Source organism: Ceratotherium simum, chromosome 15 (assembly GCF_057802395.1).
Source record: "Ceratotherium simum simum isolate JZ-2026a chromosome 15, ASM5780239v1, whole genome shotgun sequence".
Lineage (NCBI taxonomy): Eukaryota > Metazoa > Chordata > Mammalia > Perissodactyla > Rhinocerotidae > Ceratotherium > Ceratotherium simum.
The window spans coordinates 26,540,441-26,562,172 of NC_141914.1; the positions used below are offsets into that span (position 1 = coordinate 26,540,441).

Consider the following 21,732-nt stretch of genomic DNA (forward strand, 5'->3'; position numbering starts at 1 on the left):
CCAGAGTTACCTTGATTCTGCGACTTTCTATGCTCGGATCACCAGCCTTAATTCTGTAAGCTCCTGATATCCTTCCAGGATTTTCTCTTGGTTTCTGTTCTATGCAGCACAGAGCTGTAACTGACACAGTGAAACTCCTATCTATTCAACTAAACATGCAAAAAATATTTGTTAAACATCTGCCCTGTCCCAGGCAGTCTCAATGTCTGCCAAGGTGATCATCCAAACTGATTCATGGCTGTCTACCCATGGAGAAGACTGGAATATACACCCAGAATCAGCAGAACTGTACCCTAAACCCCTACAGCTTGAGAAACTCCCCCAAAGTCCTACAGCAAGCCAGCTACTGGACTCTTCAGCAGCCAAAAATCCTGAGAGCCACCACAGGATAGAAATATTTCTCCCCTCCCAGATGACTTAAACACACTTTGATAGAGGTCTTCTGAAGCGATTAGTTGTTTACCCTACAACTAGGAAACTCAAACCAGGTTGGGAGGAAGCACAGTGGCAGGTCATTGGCCAAGGTATTTTGGGACAGGTGAGTCTTGCTGCACCTCTCAACTAATACTGTACATATGGGTAACAGCTTACCTATAGGGTACTTGGTAACCTGGCAGATGACGCTCTAGAAATGGAGAGTTTTCTTTGGTATTCATAAGCAGTGAGACCATCTGATCTTTGACAACCAGGGCTGCCTAAAAGTTACTAACGATTTATGACATGATTCTGAGGGGTGTTTTTTGGTGTGTTTTTGTTTTATTTTCTTCTCCAAAATCATATTAAATCCACTTGGGTGTTTTATTTTGGAAGTTTTTTTTTTAGGAGTTCACAGAGGTCATAATTATTCCTATTCCCCACCCCCCTCCCCCCAGACAAATATGTAGAGACTCTGCTCTGAGAAGGATAAAATGGAACCCATTTGGGAGAAACCAGCTTATAGGTTATATAGTGTTCCTGCCAGAATAAAATTCCATCCAGTTATGTTTGTTTATACTGAATGAAATGAGTAGTAGGAGAGATCTAGAGACATACATACATGTTCACTCTTTTAAGTGTACTCAGGATTCGTTTTAGTCAGGTATGGTAAGACATGCAGACAGAGAAATGACTGTCATGAAGGAAGAAGTTTATACTCACAGATCCCTAGAAACAGGAAGCTCAACATACCAGGCATGGGGACCACACAGGGAAGCTGAGTGAGAGGGGAAAACATGGGTGCGAGCCTTTATGGTGGTTTCTGTGGGAAGAAACGGGCCAGGCAAGGTAAGCAGGGTTAGGACTGGCTGGTTTGAATAATTTCAGCGGGCTCTGGAGTGTAGCGGCTATCCCTAGTTGTCTGGTAGCTGGCCCTCGGGTGGTTAGGGGAGGGGAATTGTGGCCCAGAGTGTGAGATCCCATAAATGAGACGGTTGGGAGTATGGGCTCTGAATTGGTTGCTCTGCATATGAAAGGTGTGCTAGGAATTAGGTAGCCCCAGGAGGGGCAGTCTCAAGGATCAGCAAGACCCCAAGATGTCAAAGCATCAAAAATACAGCCTAAAGGACATGATTAATACATTCACAGACACATAGACTTGTACTAACATATACAGAGTCATATACGTAGTGACATGAATATGCACAAAAACATAAAATCACAATTAGATTAGAAGGGAATTCAGAAGTCAAGTGCAACTTTCTACCTGATGCTTAAACTTCCTGCCAGCATATCTATCATAGGGTTATGCAGACTAGTGTTTGTAAACAATACCATGGACAAGAAACACACCATTTTGTTTTTGTAGTGAGGAAAATTAGCCCTGAGCTAACATCTGTGCCCATCTTCCTCCATTTTGTACGTGGGATGCTGCCACAGCGTGGCTTGATGAGCAGCGCCTAGGTCCGCACCCAAGATCAAACTTGGGAACCCCAGGCCACCAAAGCGGAGTGCATGAACTTAACCACTACGCCACTGGGCAGGCCTCAGTAACTCCTTTTTCTTTCTGATATCTGTGTTCTATAACTTATTTTCTCTTGCTTTTTTCTTGGTCTATGGAACTAGGGCTTAACAATTTTGTTGCTCTTTTTACAAAGAACCAACTTTTGGCTTTGGTAATTTTCTCTCTGGTTTGTCTACTTTCTCTGTGTTAATTTCTGTTCTTTATTATTTCCTTCTTTTTGCTTATCTTGAGTTTACTTCTTTTAATTTCTTGAGGTGAAACCTTGGGTCACTGATGTTAAATCTTTCTTCTTTTTTAATTTAAAGAAATTTAAATCATTTAAAGGCATAAGATTCCCTCTAAGAACTGCATTAGGGGCTGCCTCAGTGGCGTAGTAGTTAAGTTCATGCATTCCACTTCAGTGGCCCAGGGTTCACGGATTTGGATCCCAGGTGTGGACCCACACACCGCTCATCAAACTATGCTGTGGCAGGCATCCCACATATAAAGTGGAGGAAGATGGGCACAGAGGTTAGCCCAGGGCCAATCTTCCTCAGCAAAAAGAGGAAGATTGGCAACAGATGTTAGTTTAGGGCTAATCTTCCTCACCTAAAAAAAAAAAAAAAGATGTTCGCTCAGGGCCAATCTTCCACACACACAAAAAAGAAAAAAAGAACTGCTTTACCTGTATTCTACAAATTTTGATATGATGTTTTTCATTATTATTTTCTTAGAAATATGTTCTAATTTCTCTTGTGATTTCTTCTTTGATCCAAGAAGCATTTAGAAATGTGTTGTTTAGTTTCCAAATATTTGGAGTTTTCCTAGATATCTTATTGTTATTGTTGTCTAATTTAATTATGTTGTAGTTAAGAGAACATAATCTCTAGGAATTCAATCCTTTTAAATTTACTGAGACCTGTTTTATGGCCCAGCAAGTTGGTGAATGTACCATGCACACTTGAAAAACTGTATTCTGCAGTTGTAAGGTACAGTGGTCTATAAATATCAATTAGGTCAAGGTGATTGACAGTGTTGTTGAGATCATGGATGGCTTTACTGATTTTTGTCTAGTTGTTCAATTGGTTACTGTGAGAGGAGTGTTAAAATTCCAACTATAATTGTGGAATTGTCTATTTCTCCCTTTAATTATGTCAATTTTTGCTTCATGTATTTTGAAGTTGCATATTAGGTATATACACATTTATGATTGTTATGTCTTTCTAATGGAATTGACATTTTTATCATTATTTAGTATCTCTCTCTGTCTGCTAATACTCTTTGTCTTGAAGTCTATTTAGTCTGGTATTAATATGGCCACACCAGCTATACAATGCTTACTATTTGCATGGTAGATCTTTTTCCATTCAGTTACCTTCAACCTGTGTCTTTATATTTAAAGTGTGTCTCTTATAGACAGTATAAGTGGAGGGGGAGAGGAAGGCAACATTTGTAAAATTTAAATTACCATGAATCAATTTTAAACACTTAAGTCTTAGATGGAATCTTCTACTTGGAACTTCCGCTACCATTTGCCGCATGCTATGTTGACTGCCACAGGGGAACACCTTTGTTGTCACTTATCAGAGGCACAGCCCTCCTAAGGGGGATCCTATTTCAGCCAACTGGCCAGCACCCCTCACATAGCAGTGGTTCCCAGGGCAGCAAGGCAAGGGGAGGGCATGGCTGTGAATGCTGACACTCAGGAGCAGGAATTAAGTGAGGAGAGGAAGCAGGAGACAGGGAGCGGCATCTGGGATCTCACCTCTGCCCAAGAAGTGGCCTAACACACGTTCAGAAAGGTGAGCAAGAAACAGGCAAGAGACAAGGGCTGTTACGACTGATAGCCTTTGAAGATCTTTTAAATTGGTTTTTCCTAAACTATCTTCCCCTTTTTACTGATATCTGTAGAATAAACAACTTTTTAACTACTAGAAATAATTTTAAGTAAATAAATTTATACTGAATCTACTTTGCACTGTGTTTTGACCAGTTCTGCTTTCCCCGACTTGGGGTTTTCTGTGACCTCCTTCCCACACACTCATTAGCCCCCTTCGTTGAAGGCTGGCGTTCTTCTGTTCTGGTACTTCTCATTTTGTTGACTAACTCGATAAGTCTGTCTCCTCTTCTAGGCCAGGGAACTCAGTAAGAGCAGGGGCGGAGCCTTACTCCTCTCTGTGTTCCCAGTGCTCAGGAGACAGTAGGTGTTCAGCACAGGTCTGTTGAATTAATGAATGAGTGGGGGGAGGGGCAGAGCAGACAAAACAAAACAAGCAAACAAACAATAACAAACTGCACTTTTACTTATTAAAGGCAGTCAGGCAGGAGAGTTAGGCTCCTGCCCACTGTAGCTCTCACTGTACCAACCAGACCAAAAGAAACCCTTTCCGCCTCCCGCCTCTACAAGCATGTCCTCATACCTGAATTCTCCCCAAAACAGCAAGGAGGCAAGTAGGTGAGAGTGGTTACAGCGGGATGGTGGCCAGTGCTGCCTCCTCTGCATCCCTTCCCCAATCCCAAGATGGGCTCTCCTCCCCTAGCCCCTTCCTTGTGGGCTTGGTCCCTCTGTGAGAATCGTTTCCTCAAGACAAAGGAGGCAGCCCTGGGGAAAGGCAAGCAGCAGGAGTCACTGTGTCCCTTTCTACAGCCTGGCCCTAATGAGAGCTCTGCTTCTACCAGGGAGCCAGCAGCTCTAAGCCACCTTACTCTCCTCACCCCACCCCTTTGTGGAAAAGTGTTAAAGGTGCAGAGGTCTAAGTCAGCTGTTAATTCCAGAAACCACCAACTTCAGACCTGAGGGAAATGACACTGGAGGGCAGTTGTTTTTCTTCTTGAGTTGTTTTCCTTTATACATAACCCAAACTAGAGATCATAGGTAAGGTATTATCTCAGAGATCCTCTAATCCAACCCCCTCATTTTTCTGATGAGGACAGGGAAGCCTGGAGAGGAGGTGTACCTTTCCCACAGTCACTACTAACAACTGGTTAGTAGCAGAGCAGCGTTGGGACAGAGCTCTAGCCCCAGACTCTGATTGAGGGGCAGAGATTGCCGGACTCAGCTTCTTCTGAAGGCCAGGTGAGCTCAGGGGAGCAGGCGCTTCTTTGCCTGCAGGAATGGAGGCGGAGGAGTTTTTTCTCTTCCACTTGAGGAGCCATGAGGTGCTGGGGACATGGCTGCAGATGTCATCAACTAGTGAATGGATAAACAAATTGTGGTATCATCCAAACAATGGATTACTATTCAACAGTAAAAAGGAATGAACTACTGATACATGAAACAACGTGGATAAAATAATAATTATGCAAAATAATCAGCAAAATAATTATGTTGAGTGGTATAAGCCAGACCCCCTCCCAAAATAGAGCATACTATTTGATTCCATTTTATAAAATTGTAGAAAATGCGAACTAACCTATGTGACACAAAGCAGATTAGTGATGTAGTGGGTTAATGGTGGCCTCCAAAAAGGTCCCAATTCCTGGGACCTGTGAATGTTACTTTACTTGGAAAAAACGTCTTTGCAGATGTAATTAAGGATCTTGAGATGAGATCAGCATCCTGGATTATCTGGGTGGGCCTTAAATCCAATGTCAAGTGTCCTTCTAAGAGGAAGATTTGAGATTTGAGACAGACAGAAGAGAAGACCCAGAGAAGAGGCGGCAATGTGATCACAGAGGCAGAGATTGGAGTAATTGGCCACAAGTCAACGAATGCCGAAAGTGCCGAAAGATACCGGAAGTTAGAAGAGGCAAAGAATGGATTATCCCCTAGAGCCTCTAGAGAGGGTGTGGCCCTGCTGCCATCTTGATTTCAGACTTCTGGCCTCCAGAACTGTGAGAGAATAAATTTCTGTTGTTGTAAGCCACTCAGTTTGTGGTAACTTGTACAGCAGCCTCAGGACACCAATACAAGTGGTTCTCTGGAAATGGGAGAGAGGTGGAGAGAGGGGAGAGGTGGGAAGGAGAGATTACAAAGGGGTCAGAGTAAACTTTTGAGAACGGTAAATATCTTCATTATCATGATTGTGGCGATGTTTCATGGGTGTAGACATATATCAAAACATCACATTGTACACTTAAAAATATTTAGTTTAAGTCTATTACACATCAACAAAACCTTTAAAAAGAAGAAAGACATATGGGTCTAAAACAAGATTCTATTTGCAATATTCTGGCCTTTTCCAAGTAGTCCACATAACACGGACATATGGTGCATTCTTGGGAAACTGATCATGAGATAAAACACCAGCATATGAAGAATAGCCGAATAACCCCAGAATATTAAAATTTGGAGAACTGATATTCAAATATATGAAGCACCGCCCTGTACAAGAAAAAATATTCTACTCTTATATGAACTCCATTAGAATCAAGACCAATGATCTCGATTATAGTGAGGCAGTTTTAGTGAAGCAGATTTTGGTTCAAAGAACTTCTTAAGTCAGTGTTGTTCACAGATGAAAAAGCTGTTGGAGGAGCTAGTTTACGGGAGACTGTCTCCATATTGTAGAGTTGATGCCTCTCTTTGACTCTTTTCTCTGTTGGATCTTCTGCTTTTCTTGATCTCTTATCTTCTCCAATTCCTGCTTTTTTCCTTCGTCTTATGTTTTGCCAGAGCATGTACTTTAATAGCTTCCAGAAAAGGAAATGCAGGGATAAAATTTTTTTGAAATTTTGCATGTCAGATTCATCTTCTGGCTGGGGATAAAATTCTAGGCAAAATTCGAGTCTTGCTCTTTTGCCTTTTAGCTTTCAGTTATGTTATTGAGAAGGTTGATGCAATTCTGTTTTTAGAATCTTCTCTTTATCTTTAGTGTTATGAAATTTCACAAAGATGTGCTTTTGTTTGGGATTTTATTTTTCCCCGATTGTGCAGGGTGTTCATGGCATTTTCAACTGGATTCACGTCATTCAGTTCTGGGAAATTTTCTTGTATATGTACATATTTTTATTTTTTATTTATTTGTTTTTTTTTTGAGGAAGATTGGCCCTGTGCTAACATCTGTTGCCAATCTTCCTCTTTTTTTTTTTCCCTTTTTTCTCCCCAAAGCCCCAGTACATAGTTGTGTATCACAGTCGTAAAGTTGTAGCTCTTCTATGTGGGACACTGCCTCAGCAGGGCTTGATGAGCGGTGAGTAGGTCCACTACCAGGATCTGTACCAGTGAACCCTGGGCTGCCAAAGTGGAACATGTGAACTTAACCACTACGCCACCAGGCTGGCCCCTATACATATTTTTAAGTAGGATCTTCTTTTCCATTGGTTTTCTTTTCCTGGAACTCCCACTAGTTGTATGTTAGACTTCCTGGATTGCTCCTCTAAATTCGTATCATTTTTCTCCTATTGTCCATCTTTTGTTCTTTTATTCTATTTGCTGAGACCTTTTTCTTATCTTCTAGAACTTCTGGGTGTTTAATTTGAACTATCATTTTGTGTGTGTGTGTGAGGAAGATTAGCCCTGAGCTAACATCCGTCGCCAATCCTCCTCTTTTTGTTGAGGAAGATTGGCCCTGGGCTAACATCCGTGACCCATCTTCCTCTACTTTATATGTGGGACGCCTGCCACAGCATGGCTTGACAAGCGGTGCATAGGTCCGTGCCCAGGATCCGAACCTGCAAACCCTAGGACACTGAAGCAGAGTGCGCGAACTTAACCACTATGCCACCGGGCCAGCCCCAAACTATCATATTTTTAATTTCCAAGACCTGTGCTTGTTCTCTGAACGGTCCGTTTTTACTGGGAAAGGTTCGCTCTGAGCTATCATCTGTTGCCAATCGTCCTCTTTTTTTTCTCCCCAAAACCCCAGTACACAGTTGTATATTCTAGCTCTAAGTCCTTCTAGTTCTTCTATGTGAGCTACCACCACAGCATGGCTACTGATAGACAAGTGGTGCGGTTCTGCATCCAGGAACTGAACCCGGGCCGCCGAAGCGGAGTGCGCCAAACTTGAACCGCTAGGCCATCAGGGCTGGCTCTGAACAGTCCATTTTGAAAGCAGTATTATGTTTATGTTTCACAGAAGCAAGATCATCTCATCTGTCTGAAGATTTAATTTTTTTTCAAGTTCTTTTCCCTCATGTCCTGAATTATCTGCTTCCTCTAATTTCTTTTTTTCCTGTTTGCTTTGATTTCTTTTTCATTCATGTTGGAAGGTTTCCTCGTGTCTGCTGATCCTTAGATATTAAAATGAGACATAATGTGTTGTCTATATATATAGTGTGTTGGTGGGAGAATGGATGTGTGTAGTGTGATGGTGAGAGGATGGAGGGTTATGCTGAGGGAGTTGCTGTACTTTACTGTAAATTAATTAACAGGGTTGTCAACTGAGACTTTTTTTTTATTGGCAGATCCTTCAAATATATCTGAAGGATGTTTTTCTGTAATTTTTCTCCCCAAAAGGATCTTTTAATCTCTGACCTAAGGATATAAGCCTGACTGCCATTATTTTGGGAATGGGAAGGGGCTGGAAGGTCTCACCTTTAAGTTTGTAGACTTGATTTTGTTCTCCATTTTCAGTTTATCAATTTATTTGTGTTCCTGAATCAGGAACCTCTCTGGTTCAATCTCTCCAGAGTCTCTTGTAGGGTGGAATAAGGGTTAGTCACCTGGCTGCATTGTTTGGAGCTCTTTCTGCAGACTTTGAACCAATCTTCTTATTTTCAACTCATTGCTCAACTCTGCCTTCCACAGTACCTAGGTACCATGATGCCTTTCTGGGGTTTGGAAAGATCAATAGCCTTGCTGGTGTCAACATCGCATTCTCAGGAACTTAGGTTTTAGTTTCTTCCCTCATTTAAGTCTGTAGGAATAGGATTAGTTATTTGCCACATCAGAGTCCAATGCACCACCCAGCCCCAAAGGAATACTCAACAGATGTTTGTCGAATGAATGAAGGTCTAGCTAAGCGACTTGAAGTGAGCACTAAAACTTTCTGAGCAATAATTTCTTCATCTGTAAAGTCTGAACAGCCATCCCTGACTTTCCAATTTCACATGGTTGTTGTGAACACCAAGTGAAAATAATGTGAAAATGCTTTATAATATGTAAGAAGTTCTTGTGCAGCTTGGTTTTGGGACGAAGTAGGGATTTTATGCCACTAGAATATATATTTATTAGAATTTTCATTTTCGTCTATATGAGCTTTGTCTTTTTTATCCCCATTTGGTAGAATCACCTTCTCTTCCCTTTCCTACTGTCTCTGGTGAATCACCACTCAGCTTCCAGTCACTGTAGTAGTGTAAAGAATCCCTCCAAAGCGTAGATTCTGGAGTAATTGTACCAATTTGCCTTTCTCTGGGGTAACACATTGAATAGAAGTTAGCCTTCATCTAAAGGCAATATTTTTAACAAAATTTCAGGCTTACCCAGTTAATTAATAAATCCTTTAAGAATCCATTTGTAGAAGTTGGTTCAAGTACCAGAAATTTATAGTGAGAGTAAAGTATAAGTACCAGAATTATGGAGTGAGGGATTCAGTACTTTTCTTCTTATTTTTGGTGACAAGTAGGCATTAGAAGTGATGTTGGTCATAGCTTGCAGAGCTCAGTGAATCAATATGTAGATGCCATATCTCACCCAATACACAGTCTAAAATTAACTTTGGGGACTTAAAAACTGTCTATTTAAAATTTAATTAATTGGAACATGATTATGGGGCTTAAATACAAATATCTGACAGAAGGTATAGGGTAGTAAGTGTCACCATCATGGTAAAAAAATAAAAGCCCAAATACATGGCCAGAACATTCTCTTTTTGTCATTTCTAGTCTTGGACTTCTTAACACACAATTCCTAACAGCCAGAAGGAAAGTATACATTTAAAACTTCGGCCCAAAAGAAAGAGATACACAAATATGCAGCAACTGCTACAAAGACCCATTTCCCTGGCCAAATATTAACAAAGCGTAGGTAAAAAAAACCAAAACAAAACAGAGGCTGGCCCTGTAGCCTAGTGGTTAAGTTCAGCATACTCCATTTCGGCAGCCTGGGTTCACAGGTTTGGATCCCAGGAGTGGACCTACACCATTCATCAGCCATGCTGTGGCAGCGACCCACTCATAAAATAGAGGAAGACTGGCACAGATGTTAGCTCAGGGCTCATCTTCCTCAGCCAAAAAAAAAGAAAACAAACAGAAAAGGCCTCTAGCTCTTGTCAGGTGGATAAGCTGCAGTGGGATGTCAAGAAGAGAGGGACAAGGTAAAACAATTACCCTAAAGTGGTATTATTTCACTGCTGTCAAAGAGTTCAATCCAATAAGGTGGGAGGATTTCAATTACAAACATATTGTTTTTCATAAGAATTTTTAAAATCATATTTCAATAATTCTTTTTGTTTTGTGTGAGGAAGATAAGCCCTGGGCTAACATCCGTGCCCATCTTCCTCCACTTTATATGTGACGCTGCCACAGCATGGCCTGACAAGTGGTGCATTGGTGTGTGCCCGGGATCCGAACCCGTGCCGCCAGCAGTGGAGCGTGAGCACTTAACCACTGTGCCATGGGGACAGCCCCTCAATAATTCTTAAAATGGCTCAACAATTCAAAGAAATAAACGGGCATTGAAATGGTTCAAAGAACTAAACAAAAATCTCTAGTTTCACTTTATATTCTTGCTCTATTTCCAGTATTTTTACAAGACAGTAAAATTAAAACATTTTAATTTTTTTTGTGTGTGAGGAAGATCAGCCCTGAGTTAACATCTGATGCCAATCCTCCTCATTTTTGCTGAGGAAGATTGGCCCTGAGCTAACATCTGTGCCCATCTTCCTCTACTTTATATGGGATGCCACCACTGCATGGCTTGACAAGCGGTGCATCGGTGCGCGCCCGGGATCCGAACCTGCGAACCCCGGGCCACCGCAGCAGAGCACACGCACTTAACCGCTACACCACGGGGCCAGCCCCAAAACATTTTAATTTTTTAAAATTCTTATTAAATTTACTCCCTTATCTCCCTAAGAGATTCCTGAAGATAAGGATTTAAGAGAAAATCAATGTCCCTCTCAAATGAATAGGGCAATAACCCCACTAAATTATAAACTTTCTTTCTCTCCATTCATAAAACAGACAAAGACACCATTGTTCTCTGGTTTTATTATTTTTCAATCTTCCCAACACATGAACTAGAACTCATTTTGAGATTTTTTCAGTGCATTTCACAGCAAAAATGAACAGGGGAATCATTAAAATGGTTGTACGTAAACCAGTTATTTTCTTATAATTTACAATTTGTTGAAAAAAATTATCATTTTGCTCTTTTCATCCTATTAACCCCTTCAATAAAACACAATTTATCAGAGCACAAAGCTTAAACTTCTTATGATGATACAACAGATACAGCCACCTACAATGGCTGATGAATAACAGGTATGTTACACACACTGATTGGAAGACCACATCAGAAGAAACAGAGTAAGGCACCACTCTTGGAAAATTAAGGTAGCTTGCAGTAACAAGCGTTGAGCACCATAAGTAGGTGCTCAATAAATACTTGAATGAATGATGAAAGCCATACTATTCTTTTAATGGCCAGCAATTCTTCAACCTCAGTAAAACACGTATTAAAAAAAAAGATTTGTACCTCACTTCCTGATATCTTTTTATTTCACACTCCTTATTTCATACTCCTTTGCGGTTCCTTGAAAAGAAAGTAAGACCAGACTGTACATACGCTCAGTCACATATATAACTTCTGAATTACTGACAAAATGAATAGTTGTTCTAAAATCTGAGTGAACAGAGGTAAGATTAAGCATACTTATCCAGAGGGATAGCACATAATACTGGATATTAACCTACAAGTGAAAAAAAGGTAGGGATAAAGTAACAGTTTTATTTTTTAATATTTGCTATGTTCTTTAATGCCTCAGTTCTTGAGAAAGGCCAAAATCTCACCATATTGACATGAACATATTTTAAAAAATTGTCTCTCAAGTGTAATAATTAATAAAACTAGGTATTGAAAAATGTTCTGAAATTTTTCAAGTCAATGTTGTTTTCAAGTATATTAAAATGCTCAGAAGAAAAAATTCTCCGTGGTTATAATTCTAATCAATTTATAAATATACTTTTTAAAAGAGAGTTCCAACAGAGGTGGATAATGGATAAGTTCCTCAGACACAGGCACACAGTCTCTTTGAAGGAACAGAATGCCTTGTTACTACAATCTGGTTGATTTTTTTTAACACTGATTTCAGGCACAATGGCTGAATCCATTTCTGGGTCATCTTCCTCCTCTTGGTTTGTTTATAAGAGTAGTGAATAATTCAGTTACTGACAGAAAGCAAAGCACAAACTCTGAAAGAGACTTCACTTTTCACTATAAAGAAATCAAAATCACCGAGTTTTCAGTGTGGTGTTTATCTGCTGCTCCCATGAAAAATAGGGGATTCAAACTTAGCTTTAGGAGCAGGAACTGGATAAAGGATTAATCATCTAATAATTCAGGTGAAAGGTGTTAAGATGACGTTGCTCACATCACATGAACAGGTTGGCGAGAGGTCCATCGTGCTCCTTCAACACTTTGGTCTTGCGGCAGTTCTACGGTGCCCTGATGGGGACATTCGTGTTTACCTAGTTTCAGTCTGCACAATCAGGAAACAGGCCACTCAGTGCAATGACTCCATTCTGGGAGGGTTTAGGGTAAACAAAGAATTCATTTGGTTGAGTCTTAGTGTGTGTCACTCTGCTGGTTGTGTTGTTGGAATTATTTTCCAAAGGGGTTTGTGATAAACCCAGCCATCTCCCTGAAACAAATAGAAAAGTAAATTAAAGAACCATTCCTGTAATATTTTCAGAATCAGTAACCAAAACTAGAAGCAATGCCTTCACTGAAATGGAATTCTATTCTCACATTTAAAAACAAGAGTTTTTGTGAAGGAAAAAAAATCTCTGTGCTTAAGACATCAAACAACGCCTGTGGTATAGCTAGGATGAGGCGAGAAGTTCTGGTCTGGGGGGACCTAGATGAAGCCCCACGAATACTCTATTTTGCAGAAGTCATTTGTATCAATTCTGCCAAGATGCTGTGGATTGAGCCTCACCTACAGAGTGACAGCAGCAGGTGGAGTACAAAGAAGGAGTCATCAAGGTACTATTCTCTCCATCTCAACTGGCATCTCTAGTATCTTAGTATATTTTCTAGTTCTTTCCTGACTCTACCTCCATTAGTTTTCCCTGGTTCCTGTGAATAGAAAGATACTGCAAGAGATATAAAGTCAGATTCAGAGAATGAACTAAAGACAGGAGAAGACCAAGTGAGGAAAAAAGAGCTGCAGCAAAGGCATGAAGCAGCATGCTGGGGTGGGGGCTTGGCAGAGTTGAGGTCAAGTTAGCTAAGATTGGAGGTCAGTGTTTATGGGACTAGCCAAAGTTAAGTCAGATCTGAACTTCTGTCCTTAACCCTACTATCTCCTACAATTTACTTATATTAAAAAAAAAATTTTTTTTAAATATATTTACCCTACCTTGTTCCAAACGACTTAAGGCCAGCAATTATTTGGCTCATAGTGACAAGGACTCACTCTCTCCTTGACCAAACTTTAGTCAGACTTCTTCGAGCTCTCTTCTTGACTAGGCTTCGTCCATGGCCTGCTGAGCCCAGTTTTAGCAAAGAATCCTGATAAGCCAGTTTATCGAGAACCCCCCAATCCTTGACTTCCAATCAAACTCCTTTTTTCTCCCTTGATATCTAATCAAGTTCCTCTCCTCCCTCCATCCTTGATACATAACCAAGATCCTCTTTTCCACCCCACTCCCTCACCCTGCCCATTGGCTATAAATTCCCACTTGTCCCCGTATTCAGAGCTGAGTATAATCCCTCTTCTCTGTTGCAACAGTCTTGAATAAAGTCTTCCTTACCATTTTTAATATGTACCAGAATAATTTCTCTTTAATAATAGCAACCATTAGGTTGTTTATATTAAATCACCTGGTTGCTAATTCTTTTTTTTTTTTTTAATTTTATTTATTTATTTATTTTTTCCCCCGAAGCCCCAGTAGATAGTTGTATGTCATAGCTGCACATCCTTCTAGTTGCTAGTTGCTAAGTCTTGACACCTATGCTGTTCTTTGAAAAAGATGTCACCTAACCAAATCACTGAATGCTAGATTTAGAAGTTTAGACATGTCATCTGACCATCTCATTTTACAGGTGAAGAAACTGAGGCTCCAAGCAGTGAAATGAGTTGCCCAACTTCACCCAGGAAGGGGCAGAGTTCTTTTCAGTGCACCTTCTGTATATTCACCCACATTTTACAGATGAGGAAACTGAGGTTAGAAGTGGTAAATAAACTATCCAAGGTAAGAGCTGGGGCTCAACACAGCACATCTGACTCCATATGGTCCACTATACCATAAAGGCCTGCCTCCTTGCATTTATACACAACTTCGGAAATTTTCAACATGACTTAAGGGGATACAACCAATAGAGCCTGATGGACACGTGTAATACCAAAGGGAGGAGATGGATGATCTAATAGATTAAATGTCAGTGAGAAATGGTCAGGAAAAGAAGGTGGGTATGATTAAATGATACTAGAGACACTTTAAGTTCATCTATACTTTCTCGGGTTACTCTACTTCCTCTTTTTTTTTGGTGAGGAAGATCAGCCCTGAGCTAACATCTGTTGCCAATCCTCCTCTTTTTGCTGAGGAAGACTGGCCCTGGGCTAACATCCATGCCCATCTTCCTCTACTTTATATGGCGGATGCTGTCACAGCATGGCTTGATAAGTGGTGCATAGGTCCACACCCAGGATGCGAACCCACGAACCCTGGGCTGTCAAAGCAGAGTGAGCGAACTTAACCACTAAGCCACTGGGCTGGCCCCATCTACCTCCTCCTTCTACACCAAGTGACTATATTCTTTACTCCTCCATCTAATTAAAGTCAACTCCTAATTGGTCTGTAATCTGTCTGAGAACAATAATCAAAGTACCAAACAAGTGGAAAAGCTCTTGTTAGTCATAAGGATATTTACGAAACCTCTACTATGTGCCCAGCACTCTGTTTAGGACCACAGGGGAGACAAAATCGACTTTTCAATAACATGTAATTCTTCTTAGCAAAGAGGCATACATGATGGCAATGGCTTCAAATTTGTTATGAACCTTGTGGTATTAACCAGCTTCAGTTGGTTGCCATCCTCACAGCCTCACTTGCACTCTGCAGTGCTTCTTACATGTGATGGCATACATCATGGTCCAATCACACATAGGATGTGACTTGGCTGCCCCATGGGCTTAGGGAATTAATACCATGCCACAAATCTAACCCATCTGCTATACCACTGTGCCATGGCACACCATTTAGGAAGCCCTGCTTACATCTGACCACCCCAAGGGGCCCAAATCTGAGCCAGCATCTCCAATCTACTGCTCTATCACACAGTTACTTAAGACCATCTAACTTGAAAGAAATTCACTATTTTATTGGACAATTGCCACATCTCGCTATCATTTTCTGCATCTGTCTATCCAACACCACAAAGTGTGATAAAAAGATTAAATTGTAGGCTCTTAATAATATCTGTCAAATAAAGAATAAATGAGAAGTTTACATGTCATGTTACTAGCGAGAATCAGGGTGCCTATCTTTTAAAATCCCATTGATTGCACCTTTAACTCTTTATAGCTCAGTTCCCAGAGTTTATTTTTAATGATTTACAGAGGTCCTCCCTTAATTCTCCTCTTTAGAATCTGCTCCTGGTACATCTGCTTTCTTAATGAGCTTGAAATGAAAAAATGCAAGGTTACCAGACTATAATTTTGAATAGTAATTACAAAGTTTTATTTTTTCAAACAAAAGTGTAGAGATGTAAAGTACTTTCTCTTTCTTATTCCTATCCATGAAAACAGCCAGTATTATATTAGATATCCAAAGATTAGAAAAATGAAAGTAATGAAACTACTATAACAAACTATGATTTTTGAAGGTAATAACCATGCAAAAATAAAAATCAAACTACTGGGCCGGCCCCGTGGCTTAGTGGTTAAGTGCCCACGCTCCGCTGCTGGCGGCCCAGGTTCGGATCCCAGGCGCGCACCGACGCACTGCTTCTCCGGCCATGCTGAGGCCATGTCCCACATACAGCAACTAGAAGGATGTGCAGCTATGACATACAACTATCTACTGGGGCTTTGGGGAAAAAATAAATTAAAAAAAAAAAAAAATCAAATTACTTTTTCCAGATTCCTTTTTGATGGAGCAATACTGAAATTCAAAAGACTATCTTAGACTTAGCTATAGACAAGAAAACTTTTCTTGGTATCAGCTCAGGTACATTAATCACCTTACTCTGAGTTCTAACAGAAAATAATAAACAAAACAAAAATCTTTAAATTTAGACAAGATTTCAGAAGTCTTTTAGTCCAACTGCAAAATCAGTGCATCAATCTCTTCTACATAAGCCATGGTCTCTTGTATAGGTCTAGCGATGGGGAATACATTACTATAAAATGTACTCTCTGGCTATTATTGGATATGTTTGATTGTTATACAATTCCTTCTTATGTTAAGTTTAAAACTTGCTTCCTGGTAATATGGGCCTAGCTCATGTCTGCTATCCGAACTGATAAAAAATTTCTGTGTGATAAGCCTATGTATATTTGAACATTATAATGAATGGCCCCAATTTTCTATTTTCCAGGCTAAAAACCCCACTTCATTCTTTTTTCTTAAATATTGCAAAAATTCTAGCCACTTCACTATCCTTTGCATGAACAAGTAAGTTTCTCATCTCTCCCTTAAAATGTGGTCTCTGGAAGTGAACATAGAGTTTCGGTGTGGTACAAAAGGCAATAAATTGGGGCCAGCCCAGTGGCGTAGTGGTCAAGTTAGTGTGCTCCGCTTCAGCAGCCTAGGGTTCATGGGCCCAGCTCCTGGGTGGAGACCTACATAACGCTTATCAGCCATGCTGTGGCAGCGGCCCACATATAAAATAGAGGAAGACTGGCACAGATGTTAGCTCAGTGACAATCTTCCTCAAGCAAAAAGAAGATTGGCGGGGGCCGGCCCAGTGGTGTAGTAGTTAAGTTTGCATGCTCTGCTTCAGCGGCCCAGGGTTCACAGGTTCAGATCCCAGGTGTGGCCCTATGCACTGCTTATCAAGCCATGCTGTGGCAGGCGTCCCACATATATAAAAAGTAGAGGAAGATGGGCATGGACGTCAGCCCAGGGCCAATCTTCCTCAGCAAAAAGAGGAGGATTGGCAACAGATGTTAGCTCAGGGTTCATCTTCCTCACCAAAAAAAAAAAAAAAAAAAGGCAATAAATTATAAATTGTATATTCTATTATTGTCATTGAAGATTATATTAGCATTTTCATTTGTGGCCAATTTAAATCTCCAAACCTATTTCATCTGAACTGTTGGTAAACTATTTTACTTTGACAAATTGTGAAAAAGCTCATGAAAGGCTCATGGTTAAGCTGGACTGTTTTTAGAAATAAAGATGTATAAGTGACAACAATTCAAGAAAGCCTAGTAAGCTCAAGTTCTCACTAAGTAGATAACGAGGTTTAGTCTGAAGACATGTAGGACACACCTCTTTAATAAAATATTTGGTTTTCCAGGGTGTGCCTGTTTCAGTCCGATGCCTTTCTTCAGTCCTCTGGCGTTCTTCCAGGGTACGCTTATGCTCAGTGGCCTTATCAATCTCAGATTCCCTCAGAGAGTCTGTCACATTTTTCCATAATCGCCTAAAATCACAGAATCACACATTTTACAAACATTCTTTAAAAAAAGATAATTAAACAGAACTGATACTCTCAAAATTCACAATAAGTTTTAAAATTACATTTTCTAAATCAGATATATAATTTCATGCCTATGAGTTACGAGAACACTGATACTATGTTGCTGTTACTAATGTTCAAGATGCTGCTGCTTCTGCTTTTTCTTTTTAAATTAAAAATAATTTGTATTTTCCAAAGTTATAAAAGCAAGCTTTTTATTTTTAAGAAACTTAGGAAAGAATAAGCAAAAAGATAAATAAATTTTTAAAGAGCTGAAATATAAGAGAGACCACCGCTGCTTTTGGACATAATGAAGTAATGGGGACCACATTTACTCTCTTGCCTTTGATCAGCTATAAAACCAGACAAAATATAGTGAAACAATGGTTTGCAGATATTGAACAAAAGGGAGCACAGGACAGTGATTCCTGAGAGTAGGGAAACAAATGCGGGGAGTCCTATGAGTGCTCCAACTCACTGGCTAGAGAGTTTATAGGCACAGCACAGGGAGGGGAAAGCTCAACAAACTCCAAGCAAAAGAAAACTGCCAGGGGGGCTAGCCCGGTGGCATAGTGGTTAAGTTCACGTGCTCTGCTTTGGCAGCCCGGGGTTCCCAGGTTTGGATCCCAGGTGTGAACCTACAAACCGCGCATCAAGCCATGCTGTGGCAGCATCCCACATACAAAATAGAGGAAGATGGGCACAGCTGTTAGCTCAGGGCTAATCTTCCTCAGCAAAAATGAGGGAGATTGGCAACGGATGTTAGCCCAGAGCTTATTTTCCTCACCAAAAAGGAAAAAAAAACTGCCAGGACAATTCTTTGGGGAAAGAATAGTCTGTCCAACAAATGGTGCTGGGACAAGTGGAAATCCACATGCAAAAAGATGACTTTAGAACCTCACCTCACAATAAAACTTTTAGAAGAAGATATAAGAAAGAATCTTTGAGACTTTGGATTAGGCAATGATTTCTTAGACACAACAGCAAAACTACAATCCATGAAAGAAAACATTGATAATCTCATTTCATCAAAACAAAAACTTTTATACTAAAAAAAACACCATTAAGAAAATGAAAAGACAAGCAACAGACTAAGAGAAAATATTTGCAAAACACATGTCCAATAAAGGATTTGTATCCAGAATTTACAAAGAATTCCTACAACCCAATAAAACAATTGAATTTAAAAAATGGGCAAAAGATATAAGCACACATTTCACCAAAGAAGATATACAAATGGCTATTTAGCATATGAAAACATGCTCAACATCATTAGTCACTACGGAAATGCAAATTAAAATCACAATGAGGGCCGGCCCCGTGGCTTAGCGGTTAAGTGCTCGCGCTCCGCTGCTGGCGGCCCGGGTTCGGATCCTGGGCGTGCACCGACACACCACTTCTCCGGCTATGCTGAGGCCGTGTCCCACATACAGCAACTAGAAGGATGTGCAGCTGTGACATACAACTATCTACTGGGGCTCTGGGGGGAAAAAAATAAATAAATAAAATCTTAAAAAAAAAAATAAAATAAAATAAAATCACAATGAGATACTATTCCACACCAACCAGAATAGGTATAATAAATAAGGCAATAATGAGTGTCGATGAGGATGTGGAGAATTGGAACCCATATATGCTGCTGGCAGGAATGCAAAATGGTGCAGTCATTTTGGAAAACAGTTTGGTAGTTTCCTGAAAAGTTAAACGTAAAACTACCAGACAATCCAGCAATTCCATTCCTAGGTATTTACCCAAGAGAAATGAAAACATATCTGCACAAAGATTTGCACAAGAATTAGTCATCACAGTCCAAAACTGAAAATGTTGATTAAGTGGAGAATGAATAGACAAAATGTGGTATCATACAATGGAATACTCTTCAGCAATAAAAAGGAATGAACTACTGATACATGCTACGTCACAGATGAACCTCTAAATGAAAGAAGCCAGGCACAAGAGAGCACATGTTGTATGATTCCATTTATCTGAAATGTCCAGAAACGGTAAATTTACAGAGACAGAAAGTAGGTTCCCTGGGACTGGGGGAGGAATGGGGATTAACTGCAAATGGGCACAAGGGATCTTCTAGGAGAGTGAAAAGATTCTGAAACTGATGTATGACAATGATTGCACCACTCAGGAAAGTTACTAAGTCACTGAATTATACACTTGAAACAGGTGAATTTTATATGTAAAATATATCTCAATAAAGTTGTTTTTTTTAAGTGGCAATTTTAGTATTAAAGTAGAATTCAAAGCAACAACTACAACCAGGGACAAAGACGATTGTTTCATAATGATCAAGGGTCAGTGCATCAAGAGGACATACAATCCTAAATGTGTATGCCCCTAATAACAGAGCTTCAAATAACATGAAGTAAAGACTTATAGAACTACAAACAGAAATATTCGATCATAATTGGTAATTTCAATAACTGATCTCAATTATTGATTTCAACTGATAAACAAGTACACAGAAAATCAGTAAAGATACAAAGGACTAGAAAAATACTATCAACCCATTTGATCTAATTGACATTTACAGAATACTCTCACCTAACATCAACAGAATACATATTCTTGTCAAATGCACATGAAACATTTACCCAGATAGAATGTATTCAAGGGCCATAAAACTAATCTCAATAAATTTAAAGGACTGAAACTATACAGAGTACATTCTTTGAACAAAATTAAATTAGAAATGAATAATGGGAAGATATCTGGAAAATTTCCAAATATTTGGAAATTAAACAACTAAATAACTTCAAGAGTCAAAAAAAAATTACATGAGAAATCAGAAAATACATATCAAAAGATCAAAAGTTGTGGGATATAGATAAAGCAGATTTAGAGGGAAATATATAGCATTAAGCATTTACATTAGGAAAGAAGAAAAATCGATTAATTAAACCAGGGGTCAAACTACGGTCCACTGCCCATTTTTGTAAATAAATTTTTATTGCAACATAGCAACATCTATCTGTTCGCTGTCTAAGGCTGCTTTCATGCTGCAATGGCAGAGATGAGTAGTTGTGGTAGAAACTACGTGGCCAATTAAGCCTAAGACATTTACTCCCTGGCCTTCTATGAAGTTTGCTAACCCCTGACCTAAGCTTCCATTTTAAGAAGCTAGAAAAAAGAATAGCAAATGAGGCACAAAGTAAGCAGAAAAGAGGAAATAAATGTGATAAGAGCAGAAATCAACGAAAAAGAAAACAGAAATATAGACAAAAATCAATGAAACCAAAAACTCATTCTTTGAATAAAATTAATTTAAACCTTTAATCACATTGATCAGGAAAAGAAAATATTAGCAATATAAGGAATGAGTGTGGGGACATCACTACAGATTCTACACACATTAAAAGAAAAATATGGGAATACTATGAACTACATGTCAATAAATGAGACAAATTAGATGAAATGAACCAATTCTTTGGAAGACACAACTACCAAAGCTCACTCAAGAAGGAATAGATAACCAAAATATCCCTGTGAACTAAAGATATTGAATTTATAGTTAAAAACTTTCCCCCAAAGGGGAGTGACATCAGCATCATGGCAGAATGAGTTGTTTCTTCCCTTTGTCTCTCCTCTCTAAGTTACAACTAACTGGATATTCATTAACCAACAGAAGATTCCCTACACAGCACAACGGGATGCCTGAGAGATCCACACAGTCATACAGCTGAAGGTGGGTGCACTGCATCCCTGGGAAGCAGTGGAACCAGGTGAGCAGGGCCCTCCCCCTCTCCAGACCAGCAATCCAGGTCGTGGGTCCTCACAGTGGCCAGCACGACTGTAAGAGGAGGCAGGGACAGCCCAGCCTGCATATGAACACTTTCAGAGTGGTGGCCCGGCCAGTGGGAGTGCCTATTGCGGTGTGGTGGCCCTGCCCACGAGAACGCTCTCCACTGAGTGGCAGCAGCTCAGCCCCCACGAGGGAGTCCCATCCACCAAGCACAGCAGCTCAGTTGAGCTGCTGGCAAGTGCAGAGCCAGCCTATGTGGAAAAGAAAGCACCCCTCCCCTCCTGCCGAGCACAGCGGTCCTGCTCACAGAGAGCAACCAGCTGGCAG

The 21,732-nt window shown here is 40.1% G+C and overlaps 1 protein-coding gene across 1 annotated transcript in view; it reads right to left on the bottom strand.

Moving 5' to 3' along the window:
* Positions 1-10,994: 10,994 nt before the first annotated feature.
* OSBPL11 (oxysterol binding protein like 11) overlaps positions 10,995-21,732 on the bottom strand; it is an 85,403-nt gene continuing 74,665 nt past the window's right edge. Inside the window, exons 12-13 of the mRNA XM_004424512.3 lie at positions 17,462-17,615; positions 10,995-12,663 (exon numbers count right to left, since the gene is read on the bottom strand). Of these exons, the coding sequence (XP_004424569.1) occupies positions 12,598-12,663; positions 17,462-17,615 (220 nt within the window). The 3' untranslated portion in view covers positions 10,995-12,597. The remainder of the gene's footprint in view (positions 12,664-17,461; positions 17,616-21,732) is intronic.